Below are 27,584 nucleotides of genomic sequence, written 5' to 3'. Positions count from 1 at the left end.
CCCTGACCCGCCACCACCCTGACCCGCCACCACCCTGACCCGTCTCCACCCTGACCCGCCACCACCCTGACCCGCCACCACCCTGACCCGTCTCCACCCTGACCCGTCTCCACCCTGACCCGTCTCCACCTTGACCCGTCTCCACCCTGACCCGTCTCCACCCTGACCCGTCTCCACCCTGACCCGTCTCCACCCTGACCCGCCACCACCCTGACCCGTCTCCACCCTGACCCGCCACCACCCTGACCCGCCACCACCCTGACCCGTCTCCACCCTGACCCGTCTCCACCCTGACCCGTCTCCACCCTGACCCGTCTCCACCCTGACCCGCCACCACCCTGACCCGCCACCACCCTGACCCGCCACCACCCTGACCCGCCACCACCCTGACCCGTCTCCACCCTGACCCACCACCACCCTGACCCGTCTCCACCCTGACCCGTCTCCACCCTGACCCGTCTCCACCCTGACCCACCACCACCCTGACCCGTCTCCACCCTGACCCACCTCCAACCTGACCCGTCTCCACCCTGACCCACCACCACCCTGACCCACCACCACCCTGACCCGTCTCCACCCTGACCCGTCTCCACCCTGACCCGTCTCCACCCTGACCCACCACCACCCTGACCCAACACCACCCTGACCCGTCTCCACCCTGACCCGCCACCACCCTGACCCGTCTCCACCCTGACCCACCACCACCCTGACCCGTCTCCACCCTGACCCGTCTCCACCCTGACCCGTCTCCACCCTGACCCACCACCACCCTGACCCGTCTCCACCCTGACCCACCTCCACCCTGACCCGTCTCCACCCTGACCCATCACCACCCTGACCCACCACCACCCTGACCCGTCTCCACCCTGACCCGTCTCCACCCTGACCCGTCTCCACCCTGACCCACCACCACCCTGACCCGTCTCCACCCTGACCCGTCTCCACCCTGACCCGCCACCACCCTGACCCACCACCACCCTGACCCGTCTCCACCCTGACCCGTCTCCACCCTGACCCGTCTCCACCCTGACCCGTCTCCACCCTGACCCACCACCACCCTGACCCAACACCACCCTGACCCGTCTCCACCCTGACCCGTCTCCACCCTGACCCGTCTCCACCCTGACCCAACACCACCCTGACCCGTCTCCACCCTGACCCGTCTCCACCCTGACCCGTCTCCACCTTGACCCGTCTCCACCCTGACCCGTCTCCACCCTGACCCGTCTCCACCCTGACCCGTCTCCACCCTGACCCGTCTCCACCCTGACCCGTCTCCACCCTGACCCGTCTCCACCCTGACCCGTCTCCACCCTGACCCGTCTCCACCTTGACCCACCACCACCCTGACCCACCACCACCCTGACCCACCACCACCCTGACCCGTCTCCACCCTGACCCGTCTCCACCCTGACCCACCACCACCCTGACCCAACACCACCCTGACCCGTCTCCACCCTGACCCGTCTCCACCCTGACCCGTCTCCACCCTGACCCGTCACCACCACCCTTCTACTTCAAGGGGAAGAGCTCCCAGAGGACCACTGTCAGGCTGACTGTAGGTGAGGACCACAGTCCTACTGGGTCAGGGTGCCCGATCAGATGTCAGATGTCCTCTGTGTGTGCAGATACTCACTCTCACCCCTGGGAGGCATCCTGCAGACGCTCGGATGGAGCCCCGGAGACCTGGTTCCCCTCGCTGGAGATGACCATCAGGACCAGGTGCGACGGAGCAGCTATCGACTGGAGCGACTGAACCTTCTACTGACAGACCTGCAGGACTCCAGCTGGACCCGATCCAGTCTGGGTCCCTCAGAACCACCAGAGGGTCTCTTTGTTAAAGAGTCCTCACCTGATCTCGATTCCTTTGTTCTTACGTGAGATGTAACTTTGATAAATAAATCAGAGACTACATTGTAAGCAGGCCCAGGTCTTTATTTAAGGCGGTCCCCTTAAGGTTCCTGCTTTTGATCCATAACGACTCACCTGCTGGTGAAGAACAACAACCAGCCGTGTCTCAGTCTGTGGCAACAAATCCGGGGCCCGAGGCCCAGCAAGGGTTCTGCCCCTCTCTAACAGAGGTCCAGGTCTCAGTATCGATCAGTTCTCTAAACCATCCCGCTCCACTGTAACGAGGTGTACAGGACTCGTCCGTCCGTCCCTGGTGAGCAGAGCAGGACGGTCTTCTTCACGTTGGACCCCAGACGGGACACGGCGAGGACGTCCAGCAGACAGACGGACTCGTCCAGAGACAGACAGACACTGATGAAGTGAGCGTGGAAACGAAGAGGGTCACCTGAGGATAAGGATGGCGAGAGCATAGAGGATCAGACAGGAACCTGGTCCACAGAGATTTTTTACATTACATTACATTTCATGTCATTTAGCTGACGCTTTTATCCAAAGCGACTTACAATAAGTGCATTAAACCATGAGTCCAAACTCAGAACAACAAGAATCAAGCAAGTACAATTTCTTCAATAAAGTCAAACTACAAAGTACTATCAGTAAGAGACATTTAAGTGCTACTAAAGTGCTATCGGTAAGGGACATTTAAGTGCTACTACGGCATTTAAGTGCTACCTATTCAAGGTATAGTCGAAAGAGATGTGTTTTTAGTTTGTGACGGAAGATGTAGAGACTTTCTGCTGTCCTGATGTCAATGGGGAGCTCGTTCCACCAATGAGGAGCCAGCACAGCAAACAGTCGTGATTTAGCTCGAAGTGAAGGAGCTACAAGCAGATTGGCAGAAGCCGAGCGAAGTGAACGGGCTGGGGTGTGAGGTTAGACCATGTCCTGGATGTGAGGTTAGACCATGTCCTGGATGTGAGGTTAGACCATGTCCTGGATGTGAGGTTAGACCATGTCCTGGGTGTGAGGTTAGACCATGTCCTGGATGTGAGGTTAGACCATGTCCTGGGTGTGAGGTTAGACCATGTCCTGGGTGTGAGGTTAGACCATGTCCTGGATGTGAGGTTAGACCATGTCCTGGTGTGAGGTTAGACCATGTCCTGGGTGTGAGGTTAGACCATGTCCTGGGTGTGAGGTTAGACCATGTCCTGGATGTGAGGTTAGACCATGTCCTGGGTGTGAGGTTAGACCATGTCCTGGATGTGAGGTTAGACCATGTCCTGGGTGTGAGGTTAGACCATGTCCTGGATGTGAGGTTAGACCATGTCCTGGATGTGAGGTTAGACCATGTCCTGGATGTGAGGTTAGACCATGTCCTGGATGTGAGGTTAGACCATGTCCTGGATGTGAGGTTAGACCATGTCCTGGTGTGAGGTTAGACCATGTCCTGGATGTGAGGTTAGACCATGTCCTGGATGTGAGGTTAGACCATGTCCTGGATGTGAGGTTAGACCATGTCCTGGATGTGAGGTTAGACCATGTCCTGGATGTGAGGTTAGACCATGTCCTGGATGTGAGGTTAGACCATGTCCTGGTGTGAGGTTAGACCATGTCCTGGATGTGAGGTTAGACCATGTCCTGGGTGTGAGGTTAGACCATGTCCTGGGTGTAAGGTTAGACCATGTCCTGGATGTAGACTGGACCCGATCTGTTCGCAGCACGGTACGCAAGTACCAATGTTTTGAAGCGGATGCTGCGGCCACCGGTAACCAGTGAAGGTCGCGGAGGAGCGGAGGATTGTGGGTAAATTTCGGTCGGTTGAAGACCAGTCGAGCAGCTGCATTCTGGATGAGCTGTAGAGGTCGAATGGCATTAGCAGGTAGACCTGAAGGAGGGAGTTGCAATAGTCTAGCCGTGAGATGACCAGAGCCTGGACCAGAGCCTGGACCAGAACCAGAGCCTGGACCAGAACCTGTGCCGCCTTCTGAGTGAGAAGAGGTCGTATTCTCCTGATGTTGTACAGCATGGACCTACAGGAGCGTGTTGTTGTGGTAATGTTGGCAGTCAGGGAGAGTTGACTGTCGAGCGTCACTCCGAGGTTCCTGGCAGTCGGAGTCGGAGCCAACACTGAGTTGTTGAAGTTAAGAGATCCTTATTAACAGACTAAACCGCTGCTGAGATTCTATTGGCTGCTCCAGGACAGAGGCGGACCAATCAGGAGCAGCAGCTGAAATCATAAATTTCTTTCTTTTCTATTTATTCGTTCATAAGTCTCATCTGCAAATGTGCTTTTAAAATCAAAATGTTTTATTTTGTTTGTATGACTAGATTTAAAGCTGTAAAACCACAAGTGGAGATTGAACCCTCGACCGCTGTGGTTCCTGGACGACCTGCTGAACCTTCAGAACAGAGAAACTAAAACTTCACACTCACCTGGATAAACCAGGAAGTCTCCTCCAAATTTACCCGCAGAGGTCAGGTAGAAACCCCGCCCCCTCAGGTCTCTGAACACCTGGTACCTGGAGGCGTGGCAGCTCAGCTCGTCTTGCCCTCTGATTGGCCGGTCAGCCCGCAGGAAGTCCCGGGCCTCAGGACAGTAGGACAGCCCCGCCCTTGCCGTGCTCAGCTGGACGGCCAGCGCTGAACTGGGTAAGGTAAAGCTCCGGTCCAGGGCCTCCAGCCGGCCCTGCAGGGCCTCGTCTTCGGCCCGGGCTCCAGACTCTGAGAGGACCAGAACTCTTAAGGCAAGTTGCAGGCAGAGCCGTGACGTAACCTATGTGCGATGACGTCATGGCGTCTCACCTGTGTGCGATGACGTCATGGCCCGCAGCAGCGCTGACTTCCTGTCCTCCAGAGCGAGGACACTCTGCTCCTCATAGCTCCTCTGCTGGTCCTCCCGGTGCTGCTGCACCTGCAGACGGAGCTCCACACCTCCTCCATCCTGATAACAACATCAACAAATCAAACACACCTGTGGACAATGTTAACTAACCTAGTTAGCAACATATTAACTAACTTGGTTAGCAGCAGGTGAACTCACCTGGTCACCAGGTGCAGCAGCAGCAGCATGGCGTTCAGTCAGCAGCCTCTCCTCTTCCGGCAGCAGCAGCATCGGTCGACCAAGTCGGACGTTCTGCCGGGGGGTCCGGGGCAGTGAACCCAGCAGGGCTCCCACCAAACCTTGAGACCTTACGGTCCGCAGGTCCTCCACCCTCCACAGCAGGGGGGCAGAGTCACACAGACTGACCCCCACAACGGCAGACGAGGGACGGCCATCCATCACCACAATCTGTGGAGGAAAACAGATCAATAACAATGATGAGCTGACCCATACTCCCATTATCAATACGTGGGGATACAAACAAATACCCATGATCAATACGTGGGGACACAAACCAATACGTGGAGACACAAACCAATACCCATGATCAATACGTGGGGACACAAACCAATACCCATAATCAATACGTGGGGACACAAACCAATACCCATGATCAATACGTGGGGACACAAACCAATACCCATGATCAATACGTGGGGACACAAACCAATACCCATGATCAATAAGTGGGGACACAAACCAATACCCATAATCAATACGTGGGGACACAAACCAATACCCATGATCAATAAGTGGAGACACAAATCAATACCCATAATCAATACGTGGGGACACAAACCAATAACCATGATCAATAAGTGGAGACACAAATCAATACCCATAATCAATACGTGGGGACACAAATCAATACCCATGATCAATACGTGGGGAAACAAATCAATACCCATGATCAATACGTGGGGACACAAACCAATACGTGGAGACACAAACCAATACCCATGATCAATACGTGGGGACACAAATCAATACGTGGAGACACAAACCAATACCCATGATCAATAAGTGGGGACACAAACCAATACCCATGATCAATACGTGGGGACACAAACCAATACCCATGATCAATACGTGGAGACACAAATCAATACCCATAATCAATACGTGGGGAAACAAACCAATACCCATGATCAATACGTGGGGACACAAACCAATACCCATAATCAATATGTGGGGACACAAACCAATACCCATAATCAATACGTGGGGACACAAACCAATACCCATAATCAATATGTGGGGACACAAACCAATACCCATGATCAATACGTGGGGACACAAACCAATACCCATGATCAATACGTGGGGACACAAACCAATACCAATAATCAATATGTGGGGACACAAACCAATACCCATGATCAATACATGGGGACACAAACCAATACGTGGGGACACAAACCAATACCCATGATCAATACGTGGAGACACAAACCAATACCCATAATCAATACGTGGAGACACAAACCAATACGTGGAGACACAAACCAATACCCATGATCAATACATGGGAACACAAACCAATACCCATGATCAATACGTGGGGACACAAACCAATACGTGGGGACACAAACCAATACCCATGATCAATACGTGGGAACACAAACCAATACGTGGAGACACAAACCAATACCCATAATCAATACGTGGGGACACAAACCAATACCCATGATCAATAAGTGGGGACACAAACCAATATCCATGATCAATAAGTGGAGACACAAATCAATACCCATAATCAATACGTGGGGACACAAACCAATACCCATGATCAATAAGTGGAGACACAAATCAATACCCATAATCAATACGTGTGGACACAAATCAATACCCATGATCAATACGTGGGGAAACAAACCAATACCCATGATCAATACGTGGGGACACAAACCAATACCCATGATCAATACGTGGGGAAACAAACCAATACCCATGATCAATACGTGGGGACACAAACCAATACGTGGAGACACAAACCAATACCCATGATCAATACGTGGGGACACAAATCAATACCCATAATCAATACGTGGGGAAACAAACCAATACGTGGGGACACAAACCAATACCCATGATCAATAAGTGGGGACACAAACCAATACCCATGATCAATACGTGGGGACACAAACCAATACCCATGATCAATACGTGGGGACACAAACCAATACCCATGATCAATACGTGGGGACACAAACCAATACCCATGATCAATACGTGGAGACACAAATCAATACCCATAATCAATACGTGGGGAAACAAACCAATACCCATAATCAATATGTGGGGACACAAACCAATACCCATGATCAATACGTGGGGACACAAACCAATACCCATAATCAATATGTGGGGACACAAACCAATACCCATGATCAATACGTGGGGACACAAACCAATACGTGGGGACACAAACCAATACCCATGATCAATACGTGGAGACACAAACCAATACCCATAATCAATACGTGGAGACACAAACCAATACGTGGGGACACAAACCAATACGTGGAGACACAAACCAATACCCATGATCAATACATGGGGACACAAACCAATACCCATGATCAATACGTGGAGACACAAACCAATACCCATGATCAATACGTGGGGACACAAACCAATACCCATGATCAATACGTGGGGACACAAACCAATACGTGGGGACACAAACCAATACCCATAATCAATACGTGGGGACACAAACCAATACCCATGATCAATACGTGGGGACACAAACCAATACCCATAATCAATATGTGGGGACACAAACCAATACCCATGATCAATACGTGGGGACACAAACCAATACCCATAATCAATACGTGGGGAAACAAACCAATACCCATAATCAATACGTGGGGACACAAACCAATACCCATAATCAATATGTGGGGACACAAACCAATACCCATGATCAATACGTGGGGACACAAACCAATACCCATGATCAATACGTGGGGACACAAACCAATACCCATAATCAATACGTGGGGACACAAACCAATACCCATAATCAATACGTGGGGACACAAACCAATACCCATAATCAATACGTGGGGAAACAAACCAATACCCATGATCAATATGTGGGGACACAAACCAATACCCATAATCAATACGTGGGGACACAAACCAATACCCATGATCAATATGTGGGGACACAAACCAATACCCATGATCAATACGTGGGGACACAAACCAATACCCATGATCAATACGTGGGGACACAAACCAATACGTGGGGACACAAACCAATACCCATGATCAATACGTGGAGACACAAACCAATACCCATAATCAATACGTGGAGACACAAACCAATACGTGGGGACACAAACCAATACGTGGAGACACAAACCAATACCCATGATCAATACATGGGGACACAAACCAATACCCATGATCAATACGTGGAGACACAAACCAATACCCATGATCAATACGTGGGGACACAAACCAATACCCATGATCAATACGTGGGGACACAAACCAATACGTGGGGACACAAACCAATACCCATAATCAATATGTGGGGACACAAACCAATACCCATGATCAATACGTGGGGACACAAACCAATACCCATAATCAATACGTGGGGAAACAAACCAATACCCATAATCAATACGTGGGGACACAAACCAATACCCATAATCAATATGTGGGGACACAAACCAATACCCATGATCAATACGTGGGGACACAAACCAATACCCATAATCAATACGTGGGGACACAAACCAATACCCATAATCAATACGTGGGGACACAAACCAATACCCATAATCAATACGTGGGGAAACAAACCAATACCCATGATCAATATGTGGGGACACAAACCAATACCCATAATCAATACGTGGGGACACAAACCAATACCCATGATCAATATGTGGGGACACAAACCAATACCCATGATCAATACGTGGGGACACAAACCAATACCCATGATCAATACGTGGGGACACAAACCAATACCCATGATCAATACGTGGGGACACAAACCAATACCCATAATCAATACGTGGGGACACAAACCAATACCCATGATCAATATGTGGGGACACAAACCAATACCCATGATCAATACGTGGGGACACAAACCAATACCCATGATCAATACGTGGGGACACAAACCAATACCCATAATCAATACGTGGGGAAACAAACCAATACCCATGATCAATACGTGGAGACACAAACCAATACCCATAATCAATACGTGGGGAAACAAACCAATACCCATGATCAATACGTGGAGACACAAACCAATACCCATAATCAATACGTGGGGACACAAACCAATACCCATAATCAATACGTGGAGACACAAACCAATACCCATAATCAATACGTGGGGAAACAAACCAATACCCATGATCAATACGTGGAGACACAAACCAATACCCATGATCAATACGTGGAGACACAAACCAATACCCATGATCAATACGTGGAGACACAAACCAATACCCATAATCAATACGTGGAGACACAAACCAATACCCATAATCAATACGTGGGGAAACAAACCAATACCCATGATCAATACGTAGAGACACAAACCAATACCCATAATCAATACGTGGAGACACAAACCAATACCCATGATCAATACGTGGAGACACAAACCAATACCCATAATCAATACGTGGGGACACAAACCAATACCCATGATCAATACGTGGAGACACAAACCAATACCCATGATCAATATGTGGGGACACAAACCAATACCCATGATCAATACGTGGAGACACAAACCAATACCCATGATCAATATGTGGGGACACAAACCAATACCCATAATCAATACGTGGGGACACAAACCAATACCCATGATCAATACGTGGAGACACAAACCAATACCCATGATCAATACGTGGGGACACAAACCAATACCCATGATCAATACGTGGAGACACAAACCAATACCCATAATCAATACGTGGGGACACAAACCAATACCCATAATCAATACGTGGGGACACAAACCAATACCCATAATCAATACGTGGGGACACAAACCAATACCCATAATCAATACGTGGAGACACAATACGTCACCGGTACGTCACCAGTGAACTCTGAAGGAGCGCGTGAGGAAGAGCTCCGGTTAGACAACTTACCAGTAAAGTTAGTGAACCAGTCAGAAGCTGATCGGTGTGCACGCGCTTCCTCTCGCGCGCAGCGCCGCGTCCCCTGTTGTAGTTTTACGTGATCGATTTAAACTACAAGCACGTGGAGGTTCAGAGACACCAGCAAACCGTCCGCGTGCTAACAGAGGGAGGCTACATGTCCGCTACCTCGCGTCACAGCGGGGCGTGTCCGGGGCGTGTCCGGTTCGTGTCCGGTCCGTGTACACGTCGGGTACGTGTACGTGTCCGTGTGCGTGTGCGTGTCGGGTCCGTGTGCGTGTTGTTCGTTTGTTTTCTGTTTTTTTTGTTTTCTGTTTGAAAAACGACAAAACGGAAGTGCTTAAAACGAATGTCAAAATAAAAGCCAGTGACAGCCGTTGTGATTTACAGTCTTCTATGATGAAGACATAGCAGAGTGACAGAAGAACATTAATTAATCAATAATAATAAATACTTCTGCATGTGTCAACAGTTTAATATTCATGTGTACAGCAAGAAGCCACTTAATTCAACAGTTCTTCATAGTTTAATCAAAGTAATGTGTGTGTGAGTGTGAATGTGTGAGTGTGTGTGAGTGAGTGTGTGTGAATGTGAGTGTGTGTGAATGTGAGTGTGTGAGTGAGTGTGTGTGAATGTGAGTGTGTGTGCGTGTCTATTGCTGAAGCCATTACAATGGTGGCCAGTGAGTGGTGCTGTGGTTGTCTACTTAAACCAGTTTGATATGGGTGTCACACAGAAAAGTGTATAGTTTTTGAGTCAGGGTAATGGTGTTGGTGTTTTATTTTGTAAGATGTTTTGTTAGACCTTAGTGCTGATAAAGGACTCATCTCTTTACTGGTCTTGTTAGATCTTAGTGCTGATAAAGGACTCATCTCCGTACTGGTCTTGTTAGACCTTAGTGCTGATAAAGGACTCATCTCCGTACTGGTCTTGTTAGATCTTAGTGCTGATAAAGGACTCATCTCTGTACTGGTCTTGTTAGACCTTAGTGCTGATAAAGGACTCATCTCCGTACTGGTCTTGTTAGACCTTAGTGCTGATAAAGGACTCATCTCTTTACTGGTCTTGTTAGATCTTAGTGCTGATAAAGGACTCATCTCCGTACTGGTCTTGTTAGACCTTAGTGCTGATAAAGGACTCATCTCCGTACTGGTCTTGTTAGATCTTAGTGCTGATAAAGGACTCATCTCTGTACTGGTCTTGTTAGACCTTAGTGCTGATAAAGGACTCATCTCCGTACTGGTCTTGTTAGACCTTAGTGCTGATAAAGGACTCATCTCTTTACTGGTCTTGTTAGATCTTAGTGCTGATAAAGGACTCATCTCCGTACTGGTCTTGTTAGACCTTAGTGCTGATAAAGGACTCATCTCCGTACTGGTCTTGTTAGACCTTAGTGCTGATAAAGGACTCATCTCTGTACTGGTCTTGTTAGACCTTAGTGCTGATAAAGGACTCATCTCTGTACTGGTCTTGTTAGACCTTAGTGCTGATAAAGGACTCATCTCTGTACTGGTCTTGTTAGACCTTAGTGCTGATAAAGGACTCATCTCCGTACTGGTCTTGTTAGACCTTAGTGCTGCGTTCGACACCATTGATCATGACATCCTATTACAGAGACTGGATCAGTCGATTGGCATTTCAGGTACTAAGTTGGTTTAAATCCTATTTATCAGATCGATCTCAATTTGTATTTGTAAACGATGAAGCCTCAATGACCACCAACGTTAATCACGGAGTTCCACAAGGTTCTGTGCTTGGACCAATTTTATTTACCTTATATATGCTTCCTTTGGGCAACATTATCAGGAAACACTCCATAAACTTTCATTGCTATGCAGACGATACTCAATTATATCTATGGATCAAACCAGAGGAGACCAACCAGCTCGCTAAAATTCAAGAATGTCTTAAAGACATAAAAACATGGATGACCTGCAACTTCCTGATGTTAAACTCAGACAAAACTGAAGTTATTTTACTGGCCCTGAACACCTCAGAGATCAATTATCTGGTGATGTGGTTTCTGTAGATGGCATTGCCCTGGCATCCAACACCACTGTAAAGAATCTCTAGTTATCTTTGACCGGGACTTGTCCTTTAACTCCCACGTTAAACTAATCTCAAGGATTGCATTTTTTCATCTACGTAACATTTCAAAAATCAGGCACATCTTGTCTCAAAAAGATGCAGAAAAGCTGGTTCACGCGTTTGTTACTTCCAGACTAGATTACTGCAACTCCTTATTATCAGGCTGCTCTAATAAGTATCTTAAATCCCTCCAGTTGATCCAGAATGCTGCAGCTCGTGTACTCACAAAAACTAAGAAAAGAGATCACATGACTCCTGTATTAGCTGCTCTGCACTGGCTCCCTGTAAAATCAAGAATCACATTTAAAATTCTTCTCCTCACCTACAAAGCCTTGATTGGTGATGCACCATCATATCTTAAGGAGCTTGTAGTACCATATTGCCCCACTAGAGAGCTGCTCACTAAATGTGGGGCTACTTGTGGTTCCTAGAGTCCTAAAAAGTAGGATGGGAGCCAGAGCCTTCAGTTATCAAGCTCCTCTTTTATGGAACCAGCTTCCACTTTCAGTCCTGGAGGCAGACACAGTCACCTCATTCAAGAATAGACTTAAGACTTTCCTCTTTAATAGCCCTTATAGTTAGGGCTGAATCAGGTTTGCCCTGGTCCAGCCCCTTGATATGCTGCTATAGGCTTATAGGCTGCTGGGGGATGTTTTAGGATACACTGAGCACCTCTCTCCTCTTCTCTCTCTCCTTATGGATGAATTTACATCTCTCCATTGCACCTTATTAACTCTGCTTCCTCCCCGGAGTCTTTGTGACTTCACGTCTCATAGGGTCCATTGGACCTGGAGGTGTCTGATGCTGGTGAACCGGCCTCCCATTGGCCCTGCTGATGCCCCGCCCCCTCCTCTCTACCTCCTTCTGTTTCATGGATTGGAGTTCCATTCATACATTGTCATATTCATGTAATGTGTTTATGTAACTCTGTAACTCTGTTCATCTGGTCACATGACATCTATTCTTCTGTCCATCTGGGGAGAGGGATCCTCCTCTGTTGCTCTCCTGAAGGTTTCTTCCCTTTTTTCCCTGTCAAAGGTTATTTTTGGGGAGTTTTTCCTGATCCGATGTGAGGTCAAAGGTCAGGGATGTCGTATGTGTACAGATTGTAAAGCCCTCTGAGGGGAGTTTGTGATATTGGGCTATACAAAATAAATTAACAGCGCCCAATATGTTCAAACTAACAGCTCTCACCGGAATTGAACACCTCATGATACAAAACGACTGAAAAACAGTTTATTAGTTTAATTCCGGCTTTTATTTTGAAAGGAACACTGTCAAAGGCTTCAGTTCTGTACAGATGTTGCATAGCAACAGGGCTTTACATATACCCACACTAAATTACATTTATCAGAATTCCTTTTCTCCAGAGAAAGAACTGAATCGAAGCTCAAACCCATCAGATCATGACTGTAGGAGGAGTCAATCGTGGCTACACCCCCTCAGCACGGATGAACATGTGTGTGTGTGTGTGTGTGAGAGAACAGAGGGGGCGTGGCCTGTAGCTCATGGCACCCCCTATTAACAGATCTGCAGCTCCTCCAGCTCCTTCAGCAGCTGATCCTCTTTCTGCAGCTTCTCCAGCTGAACAAGTCAAACACACCCATCAGACTGATCACTGATCAATAATCTATAATGTGTATAGGTGTTTTTATTTGTATGTATTTAAATGAGGGAAACATCACCTGGTTCTTCTGCAGAACTTTTCCAGACGCCTGCTGATCCTTCAGCTCCTCGATGGCTTTAAGTTTCTGGAAGACACAAACACATCACTGTCACACCGACCAATCACAGCAGAGGACACACCGAACCAATCACAGCAGAGGACACACCGAACCAATCACAGCAGCTGTAAGAAAGACTTTATTCACCTTCTTCACATTCTTTATCTTCCTGTCAGTCTCGGGGTCTCCACTGCTCAGCTTTGATTGGCTGATACTTAGGGCGGAGTCAGATGGAGGTTCAGGTTCAGGCTTTGCCTCCTGCGCAATAATTGTCATGTTAATATAGAATATTTGTGTCCGACTTGATCTCGACTTGCTCTGACGTCATGCACACGTGGTCAACGATAATCTCACAAGAGCGAAGCGGACACAGATTTTAGATCCAGGTGCTGCAGTAGCTTTCCACCATGGCCCAGTGCATGATGGGAAATGCCTGTCCGTCGCAACATCAGAGCTGATTGGCTCTTAGATTAGACAGTGAAGTTGTTATTGAGTAGTCGGTTTAATCTAAAAACATGTATGGTTGATAATAATAAGGCTTATTCATACAACACGTATCTGAATAAGCAGCAAAGTTTTTCACAGACATGAAAAAACAAAAGAAAGCATAAAATGCAGGTACATACACATTTCTACATAAATATATATTTACAAACACATGAATAAATTCGCACGAGGTCTGTAAACTACAAGCAGCCTACAGATCGGAAATAGCAGGAAGTCCGTTTTTGGAACTTCCTGTGTATTATTTGAAGGCAGCTAAAAACGTTCAGACTTGAACAGTTTTTTGTCAACGCCCCCGATGATGACACCGCTCTTCTACATTCCATCATCAGGTCACCTGGGTCTATCTTTAGAGCCGTGTGATTGGCTGACATCAGGTCACCTGGGTCTATCTTTAGAGCCGTGTGATTGGCTGACATCAGGTCACCTGGGTCTATCTTTAGAGCCGTGTGATTGGCTGACATCAGGTCACCTGGGTCTATCTTTAGAGCCGTGTGATTGGCTGACATCAGGTCACCTGGGTCTATCTTTAGAGCCGTGTGATTGGCTGACATCAGGTCACCTGGGTCTATCTTTAGAGCCGTGTGATTGGCTGACATCAGGTCACCTGGGTCTACCTTTAGAGCCGTGTGATTGGCTGACATCAGGTCACCTGGGTCTATCTTTAGAGCCGTGTGATTGGCTGACATCAGGTCACCTGGGTCTATCTTTAGAGCCGTGTGATTGGCTGACATCAGGTCACCTGGGTCTACCTTTAGAGCCGTGTGATTGGCTGACATCAGGTCACCTGGGTCTATCTTTAGAGCCGTGTGATTGGCTGACATCAGGTCACCTGGGTCTATCTTTAGAGCCGTGTGATTGGCTGACATCAGGTCACCTGGGTCTCTTTAGAGCCGTGTGATTGGCTGACATCAGGTCACCTGGGTCTATCTTTAGAGCCGTGTGATTGGCTGACATCAGGTCACCTGGGTCTATCTTTAGAGCCGTGTGATTGGCTGACATCAGGTCACCTGGGTCTCTTTAGAGCCGTGTGATTGGCTGACATCAGGTCACCTGGGTCTATCTTTAGAGCCGTGTGATTGGCTGACATCAGGTCACCTGTTTCGCAGCCTTCTTGTTCTCTCGTTTCTGCTGGTTCTTCAGAGCTGCTTTAGAGATCCGTTTCTCTCCTGGACGCAGGTTCTGAGGAAGCTCCTCCTCATGCTGACAGAAACAAACAAGGTTAAATGATGATGATGATCTTCATCACCATGTCTTCCTGTAAAGGCCAGTACATAAACACGTATTTGAGGACTGTAAACCAGTTCAGGCCTGGTTCCTCACCAGTTTGGAGCTGGGCGTGGCCGGCAGGTGTCTCATTGCAGGTGGGCGGTACGCCTGTGTGGGCGTGGCCTCTGTGGTGCCCAGATCACTGGGCGCCGCCTGGTACTTGATAGCCCGCTCGGGGAAGCTGCCTTCAGGGAAGGGCTGCCAGCGGACCTCCCACAGCTCCGAGCCGGCGGCCGCGTCCTGCTTGAGCAGCACCGAGCCGGTGTAGTGCCAGATCTTATACCCGTTGCTGACCCGTAACCGGGGGGAGCACGTGGCAGTCACCACGTGCTCGCCGTCCGGACACCAGGAGAAGTGTGTGGCGTCCGGCGCCTGAGGTTTGGACACCTGAGAGGACAGACAGGTCGGATTAAAAGGGGAGCAGCTGGGACCTGGAGGGGGTTCAGGTCAAGTCCCTTATCTCAGACCAGCAGAGTTCCCCAGGGCTCAGTCAGTGATCCTCCATCTTTTCTTATTCTGGATCATCACTTTCAATCAGTCAAACTTCTCCTTTAACAATGTGTAAAATTAGCGAACTAAATGATGATAGATATGAAAAGTTAGTGTTTACTGTCTGTTTCGTCATTAAACATAAATATATATTATATAGTGGTTGGAGGGTGTTACCTTTAATAATAATAAATACATATTATATAGTGTTTAGAGGACATTACCTTTATTATTGATATATATTAGTGTTTAGAGGGTATTACCATTCTTAATAATAAATATATATTATAGTATTTAGAGGGCATTACCTTTAATAATAATAAATACATATTATATAGTGTTTAGAGGAAGTTACCTTTATTAAAGATAAATACATATTGTGTTTACATTCTCTATAATAACAGGATGATGTTTTTGGAATAAAGAGGAACTCTGGCTTTGGTTCCTTCCTCTTCACCTGTTTGTACTTCTTGGCATCCCAGACCTCCATCTGACCCCGCAGGTTCCCAAAGCCGGCCAGGACCAGGATGTGACCCTGAGGACTGAAACCAGGAGGATCAAACATGGGATTCATCATAAACTCCAGAAAAAGTTCAAGGATCTGCTGAAAGCTGATTTGACCTCTAGTGGAAAGTAAAGGAACTGCAGCGTGGAGGCTGCTGATTGGCTCCATGAAGATGGTGGTGCCCCTAGAGGACAGGTGGTTCCTCACCTGTAGTAGGCGGCGTTCCGTGGTCCGGTTCCAAAGTCGAACAGCGGGTCACACTTGAGGCTGTACACGGTAGCTTTGGCGGGCATGAAGCCGTAGACCACGCAGAACTCTGACGAGTTGGGACTCCAGACCACATCGTAGATGGGACCGGTTTTCTCTGTGTCCAACAGAGAGACACACACACACACAACTTCTCTCAGGTCACTGAACTAAAACAGACCAAGACCTCATCAAAACTAACAAACTGTCATGGCTGCCGAGGACAGGTGTGGTGTGTTTGGCTCCACACCAATCTTCTTAACATTTTACTCCAGATTCTATCAGTTTTAGCTGATGCTTTTCAACTAAACTATACTGGAAGGAAGAAACCAACAGAAGCAAAAGACCCCAACAGTAACATGCCACCTACCACCAGGCTAGACCAAGACCCCAGCAGTAGCATGCCACCTACCACCAGGCTAGACCAAGACCCCAGCAGTAGCATGCCACCTACCACCAGGCTACACCAAGACCCCAGCAGTAGCATGCCACCTACCACCAGGCTACACCAAGACCCCAGCAGTAGCATGCCAGCTACCACTAAGCTACACCAAGACCCCAGCAGTAGCATGCCAGCTACCACTAAGCTACACCAAGACCCCAGCAGTAGCATGCCACCTACCACCAGGCTACACCAAGACCCCAGCAGTAGCATGCCAGCTACCACTAAGCTACACCAAGACCCCAGCAGTAGCATGCCAGCTACCACTAAGCTACACCAAGACCCCAGCAGTAGCATGCCAGCTACCACTAAGCTACACCAAGACCCCAGCAGTAGCATGCCAGCTACCACCAGGCTACACCAAGACCCCAGCAGTAGCATGCCAGCTACCACCAGGCTACACCAAGACCCCAGCAGTAGCATGCCAGCTACCACTAAGCTACACCAAGACCCCAGCAGTAACAAGCCAGCTACCACTAAGCTACACCAAGACCCCAGCAGTAGCATGCCACCTACCACCAGGCTACACCAAGACCCCAGCAGTAGCATGCCAGCTACCACCAGGCTACACCAAGACCCCAGCAGTAACAAGCCAGCTACCACTAAGCTACACCAAGACCCCAGCAGTAGCATGCCAGCTACCACCAGGCTACACCAAGACCCCAGCAGTAGCATGCCAGCTACCACCAGGCTACACCAAGACCCCAGCAGTAGCATGCCAGCTACCACTAAGCTACACCAAGACCCCAGCAGTAACAAGCCAGCTACCACTAAGCTACACCAAGACCCCAGCAGTAGCATGCCACCTACCACCAGGCTACACCAAGACCCCAGCAGTAGCATGCCAGCTACCACCAGGCTACACCAAGACCCCAGCAGTAACAAGCCAGCTACCACTAAGCTACACCAAGACCCCAGCAGTAGCATGCCAGCTACCACCAGGCTACACCAAGACCCCAGCAGTAGCATGCCAGCTACCACCAGGCTACACCAAGACCCCAGCAGTAGCATGCCAGCTACCACTAAGCTACACCAAGACCCCAGCAGTAGCATGCCACCTACCACCAGGCTACACCAAGACCCCAGCAGTAGCATGCCAGCTACCACTAAGCTACACCAAGACCCCAGCAGTAGCATGCCACCTACCACCAGGCTACACCAAGACCCCAGCAGTAACAAGCCAGCTACCACTAAGCTACACCAAGACCCCAGCAGTAGCATGCCAGCTACCACCAGGCTAGACCAAGACCCCAGCAGTAGCATGCCAGCTACCACTAAGCTACACCAAGATGCCAGTTACCACCAGGCTACACCAAGACCCCAGCAGTAACAAGCCAGCTACCACTAAGCTACACCAAGACCCCAGCAGTAGCATGCCAGCTACCACCAGGCTACACCAAGACCCCAGCAGTAGCATGCCAGCTACCACTAAGCTACACCAAGACCCCAGCAGTAGCATGCCACCTACCACCAGGCTACACCAAGACCCCAGCAGTAGCATGCCACCTACCACCAGGCTACACCAAGACCCCAGCAGTAGCATGCCAGCTACCACTAAGCTACACCAAGACCCCAGCAGTAGCATGCCAGCTACCACCAGGCTACACCAAGACCCCAGCAGTAACAAGCCAGCTACCACTAAGCTACACCAAGACCCCAGCAGTAGCATGCCAGCTACCACCAGGCTAGACCAAGACCCCAGCAGTAGCATGCCAGCTACCACTAAGCTACACCAAGATGCCAGTTACCACCAGGCTACACCAAGACCCCAGCAGTAACAAGCCAGCTACCACTAAGCTACACCAAGACCCCAGCAGTAGCATGCCAGCTACCACCAGGCTACACCAAGACCCCAGCAGTAGCATGCCAGCTACCACTAAGCTACACCAAGACCCCAGCAGTAGCATGCCACCTACCACCAGGCTACACCAAGACCCCAGCAGTAGCATGCCACCTACCACCAGGCTACACCAAGACCCCAGCAGTAGCATGCCAGCTACCACTAAGCTACACCAAGACCCCAGCAGTAGCATGCCAGCTACCACCAGGCTACACCAAGACCCCAGCAGTAGCATGCCAGCTACCACCAGGCTACACCAAGACCCCAGCAATAACAAGCCAGCTACCACCAGGCTACACCAAGACCCCAGCAGTAGCATGCCAGCTACCACTAAGCTACACCAAGACCCCAGCAGTAACAAGCCAGCTACCACCAGGCTAGGCCCAGGACCTAGCAGTAGCAAGCGAGCGACCACCAGGCTACATCAAGACCCCAGCAGTAGCATGCCAGCTACCACTAAGCTACACCAAGACCCCAGCAGTAACAAGCCAGCTACCACCAGGCTAGGCCCAGGACCTAGCAGTAGCAAGCGAGCGACCACCAGGCTACACCAAGACCCCAGCAGTAGCATGCCAGCTACCACTAAGCTACACCAAGACCCCAGCAGTAACAAGCCAGCTACCACCAGGCTAGGCCCAGGACCTAGCAGTAGCAAGCGAGCGACCACCAGGCTACATCAAGGCCCCAGTAGCAGCATGCCAACTTCAACCGGGTCTGGCGTCCAGATCAATACCAACGAGTGGGTGAACCAACAGATATGATCCCTATGGGACTGCTGGTCACTGATCAAAAGCAATACATTGGTGGCCCATGCCAAACAAAATCTAAAAGTGCATTGTTTTTAAACAACGCACTCTAAGTGGCAGACACACCTATCTGCTTCAAGAGGTGATTGTGTCATCTCACATACAGTAGGTCAAGCTCTTTTAACAATACAGTATTGTATGTGAATTCAGCTAACTCGTGGAATGCTTTGCCATCACACAACAGACACATACAAATCATTCAAACATGGCCTATGTGAATTGTTTTTGTCCATACGTTACTCTCTTAATTGCATTATGTTATTGGAAATGTTGTAATTTCTGTCTGCCTTCAAAAACATCTGGCCTGGGACAGCAGATGAAAGTTAACCTCTCTGGCTCACTTAGTTTTACTGTAGATTAGTATGCATTGTCCCTGTAAAATAAACAAGCACACCATCTCTAGAACTCAGACACCATCTCTAGAACTCAGACACCATCTCTAGAACTCAGACACCATCTCTAGACCTCATCAGACCAGAGGACACCATCTCTAGACCTCATCAGATTGAGGCTCCTTTAATTATTGTATTACTATTCAATAAATACTTCCATACTGTAGGGCACTAAAAGGACCGAATTCACGGGGTCCCTTTAAGAGAGTATTAAAGGGCACCAGGAAGGGAATGTTGTTTATAGTTGCAGGTGCGGCCAACACCACGATCATCGACTGTTGGGAGTTGTCCGAGGAGGCCGATAAGTTCTTCCTGGCTGGTCAACAAAGCTACACGGTCGCGCTGAGGCCGGCACAAGCCATGGAATGGCTGCTGGGGGAGACGGCGGTCGTCGCAGCAACAAGCCAACGGCAGAGTTCTACCAGCCTGTGTTATTCCCACGCAAGGTTTGGGCCAAAGGCTAAAAAGTGCCATTCTCCATACAGTTTCGGCGACACGGAAATGCCAGGGCTGGCGCTCAGTAACGGCCATGAGCGTCAGTCGGGTAGGCAGGCTACTGTTCATTGGAGACGACGTTTCCGGCAGGCACTTTCTCTGCGACACAGGGGCGCAAAGGTGCCTGCATCACGGGTGGACATGCTGACAAACGGGCAGTTCCACCCTCCCCTAGCCGCGAACGGTACTTCTAACACACTTTTGTGACATGGTGCATGGAGCTGTGGTTTATGGGGCAGCGTTTTAGCTGGGACTTTGTCACTGCCAAAATTGCCATTCCCCTGCTGGGCACGGATTTCCCATGCACTTCTGGATTATTGATGGACGTCAAGGGCCACCGCCTGATAAATGCGGTGACGTTTTGTTCGTACCAATGTACACTAAGTGGAGCTGGCTCTACCAGGTTGACTAGCATGCTGGCGGTTCCTGATGAGTTTCTGCATCTGCTGGCCGAGTTCCCACGGTCAAGCATGAGGTGGAGCATCACATCTCTACCACTGGCCCACCGGTACATGCCCGGGCCCAGCACCTTGATCCGGCAAAGCTTACCATCGCCAAGGCCGAGTTTGAAAACATGGAGCGCCTGGGAATTATTCGCCACTCCAACAGTCCGTGGGCTTCACCGTTGAATATTGCACCGAAGCCTGGGTGCGGGGTGGCGCCCGCGTGGAGATTACTGCCGGCTCAATGAAGCAACAATCCCGGATCCAGTTCCACATATTCAAGACTTTTCTGTCCACTTGTGGGATAGCATGATGTTTTCGAAAGTGGACCTGGTACTGCAGCCAAGACGGTGCTGATCACTCCGCTCGGCCTGTTTGAGTTCTTGAGGATGCCATTCAGCCTCAAGAATGCAGTACAGACATTCCAGCATCTAATGGACACGGTGCTGAGGGACCTGCCGTTTCTGTTCGTTTACCTGGATGACATCCTGGTAGCCAGTTTGTCGAGAGCACCATATGGCGCACCTCCGGACTCTGTTTGGGCGGCTCAGCCAGCACGGGTTGATCATCAACCCAGCTAAGTGCCAGTTTGGATTAACCACCATTGACTTTCTAGGACACCGCATCACAAAGGACGGGGCAGTTCCTCTCCCGTCAAAGTTGGAGGCAGTGATTAACTTTACACACCCACTCACAGTGAGGGCCCTGCAGGAGTTTTTAGGGATGGTACATTTTTACCATCACTTTATTCCCTGAGCAGCACAATTGATGAGGCCCCTGTACGAAGCCCTGAAGGGCAAGGCCATCAAACAGGTTGTGGACTGGACCGAAGAGAGGGAACGGGCGTTTGTGGACGCTAAAATGGCTCTGGCAGACGCAACAATGGATTTCCACAGTCGTGGGTCCCTTTGAACACCCCTATGTCAGGCCGTTTCGCATTCTGGAGACCGGAGACAAAACCCGCAAGGTCGCCATGGGCGGCCGGCTGCAATACGCGTCGGTTGAACCGGCGCATCTGGACCTGGACCAGCAGGTAAGGTTGGCATTAAGGGTTTTTGGGGACTAATCTCTAGAGGTGGTGAATTCTGGGGGGGTGGCATGTAGGGGACTAAAAGGACCGAATTCATGGGGCCCCTTTAAGTTGCGGCCAAAGGGGATACTTGCCTCTTCGTTATTTCTACGCTCCTACAATACGTTATTAATACTATTGGATAAAACACATAATAAGCAACATAATAATAAGTACACAGGACTAGTACAAAGGAGTATAAAGTACACAGGACTAATCTCAGGTAGAGGACGAGGACTCACGTAGTTGAACCAGAGCCGTCTCTCCGCTCGCTGACAGGAAGTGAAGCGTTTGCTCTCCGTAGTACGAAGCTCCACTTTTATCAACCTCGGTACTCGCCGTCACCAGAACCGCAGAAGCTGAGAGACAGGAAGTCCTCAATTAGTAGGAATCAAAGACTAAGCATATTAAACAGTCCAGAACCAGGACCAGGAACAGGACCGCTCTCCCACCTTTCTTGTTCCACTGCATGCTGACTCTGTCGGCCTTGAAGAAGCTCTTGTTGGCGAGTGCAGCAGTGGGTCCTCCCAGCACTGGGTATTGGTACAAACGCACAAACGAGGGGGCTCCTTTACTGCCAGGGACGTAGACCGCGACCTGGAGGAGACAGACAGGACAAGGATGGGACCAGGATCAGGTTTAAACCTCCTACTCTCCCTGTGCTGGGTGCTCACCTTGTTGGGCTGACCTCCAGGAGACAACGCAAAGTCGGACACTTTCTGCATGTGAAGCTTGTTGGCGATCACGTCTGAAAAGACAAACAGCATCAGCTGGACCGTCTGGGACCAGGTCCTGTCCCACTGGGACGGTCTACACCCACAGAGAAGGGGTCTGCGTCGGGTCAACGCGGGTATTCTTACTGAAGTCGTTGTTCTCGTAGAAGTGCAGCTCGTTGTTGACACTCCTCACCGAGAGCTTCTCGTCTTCAGACCAGCTGGGACACCTGCAGCCAATCACAGCACAGTATCACAGACCCACAGACACAGACACACACACACACACACACACACAGACACACACAGAGACACACACACAGACACACACCATGAGTCCACCTTCTTCTGATACAAAGCTTTGATCAGCTGACCGCTCCACAAGTCCCACAGCTGGAGGTTAGCTTCACCCTGAACACTGTCTTTAGGCTCTGAGAGAGAAAGAGAACAAGAGAGAGAGAAAGAGGGAATAAGAAAGAGAGAGATTTGCATAATTTGCACTAGAGGGGCCGGAGAGGCGTGGCTTATCTCCGTGGAAATAGTTAGAATTTCCGCCTTCCACCATAGAAGGAATGGCCTTTATTTCTGCTTTATACTTTTTGTGGACATCCCATAAATGTCGGAACATCAACCGCCCTCGTGGCTGGGTTCATAACATTAATATCACACACATAAATATACACACTGTCTCACTTACTGCTGTACGGTTGCCAGGTGGCCAGAACGTTGTTGAGAGGAGAAAAGTCCAACAGAGATGTCTTCGGGAGGTCCAAGGTGGAGACAACAGATCCATCTGAAGACTTCACCACAGAGACACTGAGAGACAGACAGATTATTAATCCTATTAATAGCATTACAAATTATAATATGAATAATATTATGGAATAATTACTTGAGTCCGTTGCACCAGCCGAACAGCGTCCCGTCTCTGCTGAAGGAGACACACCTGCTCGACCGAGAGTCCCTGAGACACAAAGACACACCTGACACACCCGTTTCCACATGCTAATGCTAACGCTAATGCTGAAGGGATGAGTTACCTCTGGAAGGACGAGTGCTGCTCACAGGAAGGAGGACCAGAGAGCAGAGCCGTCCCGTCTGACCCTCTCACTGAAACACACGGAATAGATCATGTGTCTACCAGAGGAACATTCAGCAATTTGAAACGTTCCACTGAATCATTGTGTTCAATAAGGCACGTTCTGCACCTCCTACACCTCAGATGAACACGTTCTGCACCTCCTACACCTCAGATGAACACGTTCTGCACCTCCTACACCTCAGATGAACACGTTCTGCACCTCCTACACCTCAGATGAACACGTTCTGCACCTCCAACACCTCAGATGAACACGTTCTGCACCTCCTACACCTCAGATGAACACGTTCTGCACCTCCAACACCTCAGATGAACACGTTCTGCACCTCCTACACCTCAGATGAACACGTTCTGCACCTCCTACACCTCAGATGAACACGTTCTGCACCTCCAACACCTCAGATGAACACGTTCTGCACCTCCTACACCTCAGATGAACACGTTCTGCACCTCCTACACCTCAGATGAACACGTTCTGCACCTCCAACACCTCAGATGAACACGTTCTCTACCGCTCATGCCTCAGATGAAGGACACGCGTCTTCACAGGTCTTTACGTGGTGTCTTCACAGGTCTTTACGTGTCTTTCACTCATTTAAAACTAAATGAACACAACTGTCGATTTAAAGGCGGTAAAACAAGGCGAGCTTTCGGTAATGTGAGCTCTCTAGTTTAGATCATGTAGGCTAGACTTCATAAGGAGATTATTAATTACACATATCAGAGTTCACCAGCTGAGCAGTCTGTCCCAATACATTACATGGAAGACATTTCCAGTAGCAACAAGTGTCACTCTTCCATTCATCTTTAAAACAGACGTCCCTTCAGTGCTTTTAGAACGTTTTACATCCAGCTCCTGGTGCATTTAGGGTTAGGGGGTTAGGGCTCCTGGTGCATTTAGGGTTAGGGGGTTAGGGCTCCTGGTGCATTTAGGGTTAGGGCTCCTGGTGCATTTAGGGTTAGGGGGTTGGGGCTCGTGGTGCATTTAGGGTTAGGGGGTTGGGGCTCCTGGTGCATTTAGGGTTAGGGGGTTGGGGCTCCTGGTGTATTTAGGGGGTTGGGGCTCCTGGTGCATTTAGGGTTAGGGGGTTGGGGCTCCTGGTGTATTTAGGGTTAGGGGGTTGGGGCTCCTGGTGCATTTAGGGTTAGGGGGTTGGGGCTCCTGGTGTATTTAGGGGGTTGGGGCTCCTGGTGCATTTAGGGTTAGGGGGTTGGGGCTCCTGGTGTATTTAGGGTTAGGGGGTTAGGGCTCCTGGTGCATTTAGGGTTAGGGGGTTAGGGCTCCTGGTGCATTTAGGGTTAGGGGGTTAGGGCTCCTGGTGCATTTAGGGTTAGGGGGTTAGGGCTCCTGGTGCATTTAGGGTTAGGGCTCCTGGTGCATTTAGGGTTAGGGGGTTGGGGCTCCTGGTGCATTTAGGGTTAGGGGGTTGGGGCTCCTGGTGCATTTAGGGTTAGGGGGTTGGGGCTCCTGGTGTATTTAGGGGGTTGGGGCTCCTGGTGCATTTAGGGTTAGGGGGTTGGGGCTCCTGGTGTATTTAGGGTTAGGGGGTTGGGGCTCCTGGTGCATTTAGGGTTAGGGGGTTGGGGCTCCTGGTGTATTTAGGGGGTTGGGGCTCCTGGTGCATTTAGGGTTAGGGGGTTAGGGCTCCTGGTGTATTTAGGGTTAGGGGGTTAGGGCTCCTGGTGCATTTAGGGTTAGGGGGTTAGGGCTCCTGGTGCATTTAGGGTTAGGGCTCCTGGTGTATTTAGGGGGTTGGGGCTCCTGGTGTATTTAGGGGGTTGGGGCTCCTGGTGTATTTAGGGTTAGGGGGTTAGGGCTCCTGGTGTATTTAGGGAGTTGGGGCTCCTGGTGTATTTAGGGGGTTGGGGCTCCTGGTGTATTTAGGGGGTTGGGGCTCCTGGTGTATTTAGGGGGTTGGGGCTCCTGGTGTATTTAGGGGGTTGGGGCTCCTGGTGTATTTAGGGGGTTGGGGCTCCTGGTGCATTTAGGGGGTTGGGGCTCCTGGTGTATTTAGGGGGTTGGGGCTCCTGGTGCATCTCTCTCCTCACGCACCCTTTCTGAGCACGTGACTCCGCTTTAAAAGGGGATTTTAACAACCTGGATTGTTACTTGTGCATGTTATTAATAAACCAGAAGACTCCCGATACGTCCACTGTTCTTTAAGACGTGTGGTGGATCTACCAGACTCTACACTGAGGCGCCATGCTTCCTAACAGAACTACCGATAACGAGGTCGCTGACATGTCTGCGCCTGCGCGCTGGCTCTCCGGTCTGTTCCGGTAGCCGGTAGTTCGGTAACACGTCGGTGTCAACGTCTTAAAAACACATTGAACAGTTTCATGAGAACTAAAAGGACCCACCTGCTAGCAGCGGGATGGGGGGCGCCATGTTTACGTGTGCCGGAAGAAGGAAAGCCGTCCGCCGGAAACACGTCAGAGCAGAAGAGGGCGGGTCTTCCAGTGCCACATCAGCATACAGTCCGCTCTCTTCTTCTACACGTCATTTAAGTGTCGTCTCAGATTAATTTTATTTAATATTCGGACTCAAGCGGCGTCTTCTTACCGACACAGAGACGCGACGTGTTCAACCAATTAATGAAAATGTTGTTTCTATAATGTCTCACTTTTAAAACGGCATCAAGCTGTCGGACAGACACTGAGGGGGGAAGTACTTCCGTTTCCAAAGTAAAGCACCACGTGTGTTCAGGAAAATAACATTAATAATCATGTACTCAAGTACTGCTACTTTCATACGTACAATCATGAGGTACTTTACTAGAGTATTTCCAGTTTCTACTTCTACTACATCCCAGAGTACATATTGTACTTCTGCTACATCTCAGAGTACATATTATACTTCTACTACATCCCAGAGTACATATTATACTTATAATACATCTCAGAGTACATATTATACTTCTACTACATCCCAGAGTACATATTATACTTCTACTACATCTCAGAGTACATATTATACTTATAATACATCTCAGAGTACATATTATACTTCTACTACATCCCAGAGTACATATTATACTTCTACTACATCCCAGAGTACATATTATACTTATAATACATCTCAGAGTACATATTATACTTCTACTACATCCCAGAGTACATATTATACTTCTACTACATCCCAGAGTACATATTATACTTATAATACATCTCAGAGTACATATTATACTTCTACTACATCCCAGAGTACATATTATACTTCTACTACATCCCAGAGTACATATTATACTTATAATACATCTCAGAGTACATATTATACTTCTACTACATCCCAGAGTACATATTATACTTATAATACATCTCAGAGTACATATTATACTTCTACTACATCCCAGAGTACATATTATACTTATAATACATCTCAGAGTACATATTATACTTCTACTACATCCCAGAGTACATATTATACTTCTACTACATCTCAGAGTACATATTATACTTATACTACATCCCAGAGTACATATTATACTTATACTACATCCCAGAGTACATATTATACTTATAATACATCCCAGAGTACATATTATACTTCTGCTACATCTCAGAGTACATAT

The 27,584-nt window shown here is 49.1% G+C and overlaps 2 protein-coding genes across 2 annotated transcripts; both read right to left on the bottom strand.

Annotated features, from left to right (window-relative positions):
* Nucleotides 1–1,914: 1,914 nt before the first annotated feature.
* On the bottom strand, nucleotides 1,915–10,481 carry tsen34 (TSEN34 tRNA splicing endonuclease subunit). The gene is made up of 5 exons (XM_034548514.1): nucleotides 9,880–10,481; nucleotides 4,892–5,140; nucleotides 4,654–4,792; nucleotides 4,285–4,572; nucleotides 1,915–2,296 (listed from the first exon to the last, which is right to left on the bottom strand). The coding sequence occupies exons 2-5, from the start codon at nucleotides 5,129–5,131 to the stop codon at nucleotides 2,109–2,111; spliced, it is 855 nt and encodes a 284-aa protein (XP_034404405.1). The 5' UTR covers nucleotides 5,132–5,140; nucleotides 9,880–10,481; the 3' UTR covers nucleotides 1,915–2,108.
* Nucleotides 10,482–13,215: 2,734 nt separating this feature from the next.
* eif2a (eukaryotic translation initiation factor 2A) lies at nucleotides 13,216–26,470 on the bottom strand. Its single transcript, XM_034548491.1, has 16 exons — nucleotides 26,374–26,470; nucleotides 23,954–24,023; nucleotides 23,806–23,877; nucleotides 23,611–23,729; nucleotides 23,245–23,344; nucleotides 23,061–23,143; nucleotides 22,875–22,948; nucleotides 22,653–22,797; nucleotides 22,443–22,559; nucleotides 16,675–16,831; nucleotides 16,420–16,504; nucleotides 15,528–15,860; nucleotides 15,303–15,407; nucleotides 13,848–13,958; nucleotides 13,662–13,727; nucleotides 13,216–13,560 (listed from the first exon to the last, which is right to left on the bottom strand). Exons 1-16 carry the CDS (start codon nucleotides 26,399–26,401, stop codon nucleotides 13,498–13,500), a joined length of 1,728 nt encoding a protein of 575 aa, XP_034404382.1. The 5' UTR covers nucleotides 26,402–26,470; the 3' UTR covers nucleotides 13,216–13,497.
* Nucleotides 26,471–27,584: the final 1,114 nt, after the last annotated feature.

This window comes from Cyclopterus lumpus, chromosome 13 (assembly GCF_009769545.1).
Source record: "Cyclopterus lumpus isolate fCycLum1 chromosome 13, fCycLum1.pri, whole genome shotgun sequence".
In the NCBI taxonomy this organism is placed as follows: Eukaryota; Metazoa; Chordata; class Actinopteri; order Perciformes; family Cyclopteridae; genus Cyclopterus; species Cyclopterus lumpus.
This window is presented reverse-complemented; position numbering and strand designations above follow the sequence as displayed.

Excerpts from the sequence above, each read along its gene's own strand:
- tsen34 (XM_034548514.1), bottom strand. The coding sequence starts at position 5,131 with ATGGATGGCCGTCCCTCGTCTGCCGTTGTGGGGGTCAGTCTGTGTGAC. Across the intron at positions 4,793-4,891 it reads CTGCTGCACCTGGTGACCAG|GATGGAGGAGGTGTGGAGCT; the intron begins GTGAGTTCACCT and ends TGTTGTTATCAG. Across the intron at positions 4,573-4,653 it reads CATGACGTCATCGCACACAG|AGTCTGGAGCCCGGGCCGAA; the intron begins GTGAGACGCCAT and ends TGGTCCTCTCAG.
- eif2a (XM_034548491.1), bottom strand. The coding sequence starts at position 26,401 with ATGGCGCCCCCCATCCCGCTGCTAGCAG. Across the intron at positions 23,144-23,244 it reads CAGAAGAAGGTGGACTCATG|GTGTCCCAGCTGGTCTGAAG; the intron begins GTGTGTGTCTGT and ends GATTGGCTGCAG. Across the intron at positions 16,505-16,674 it reads CGGAACGCCGCCTACTACAG|TCCTCAGGGTCACATCCTGG; the intron begins GTGAGGAACCAC and ends TCCTGGTTTCAG.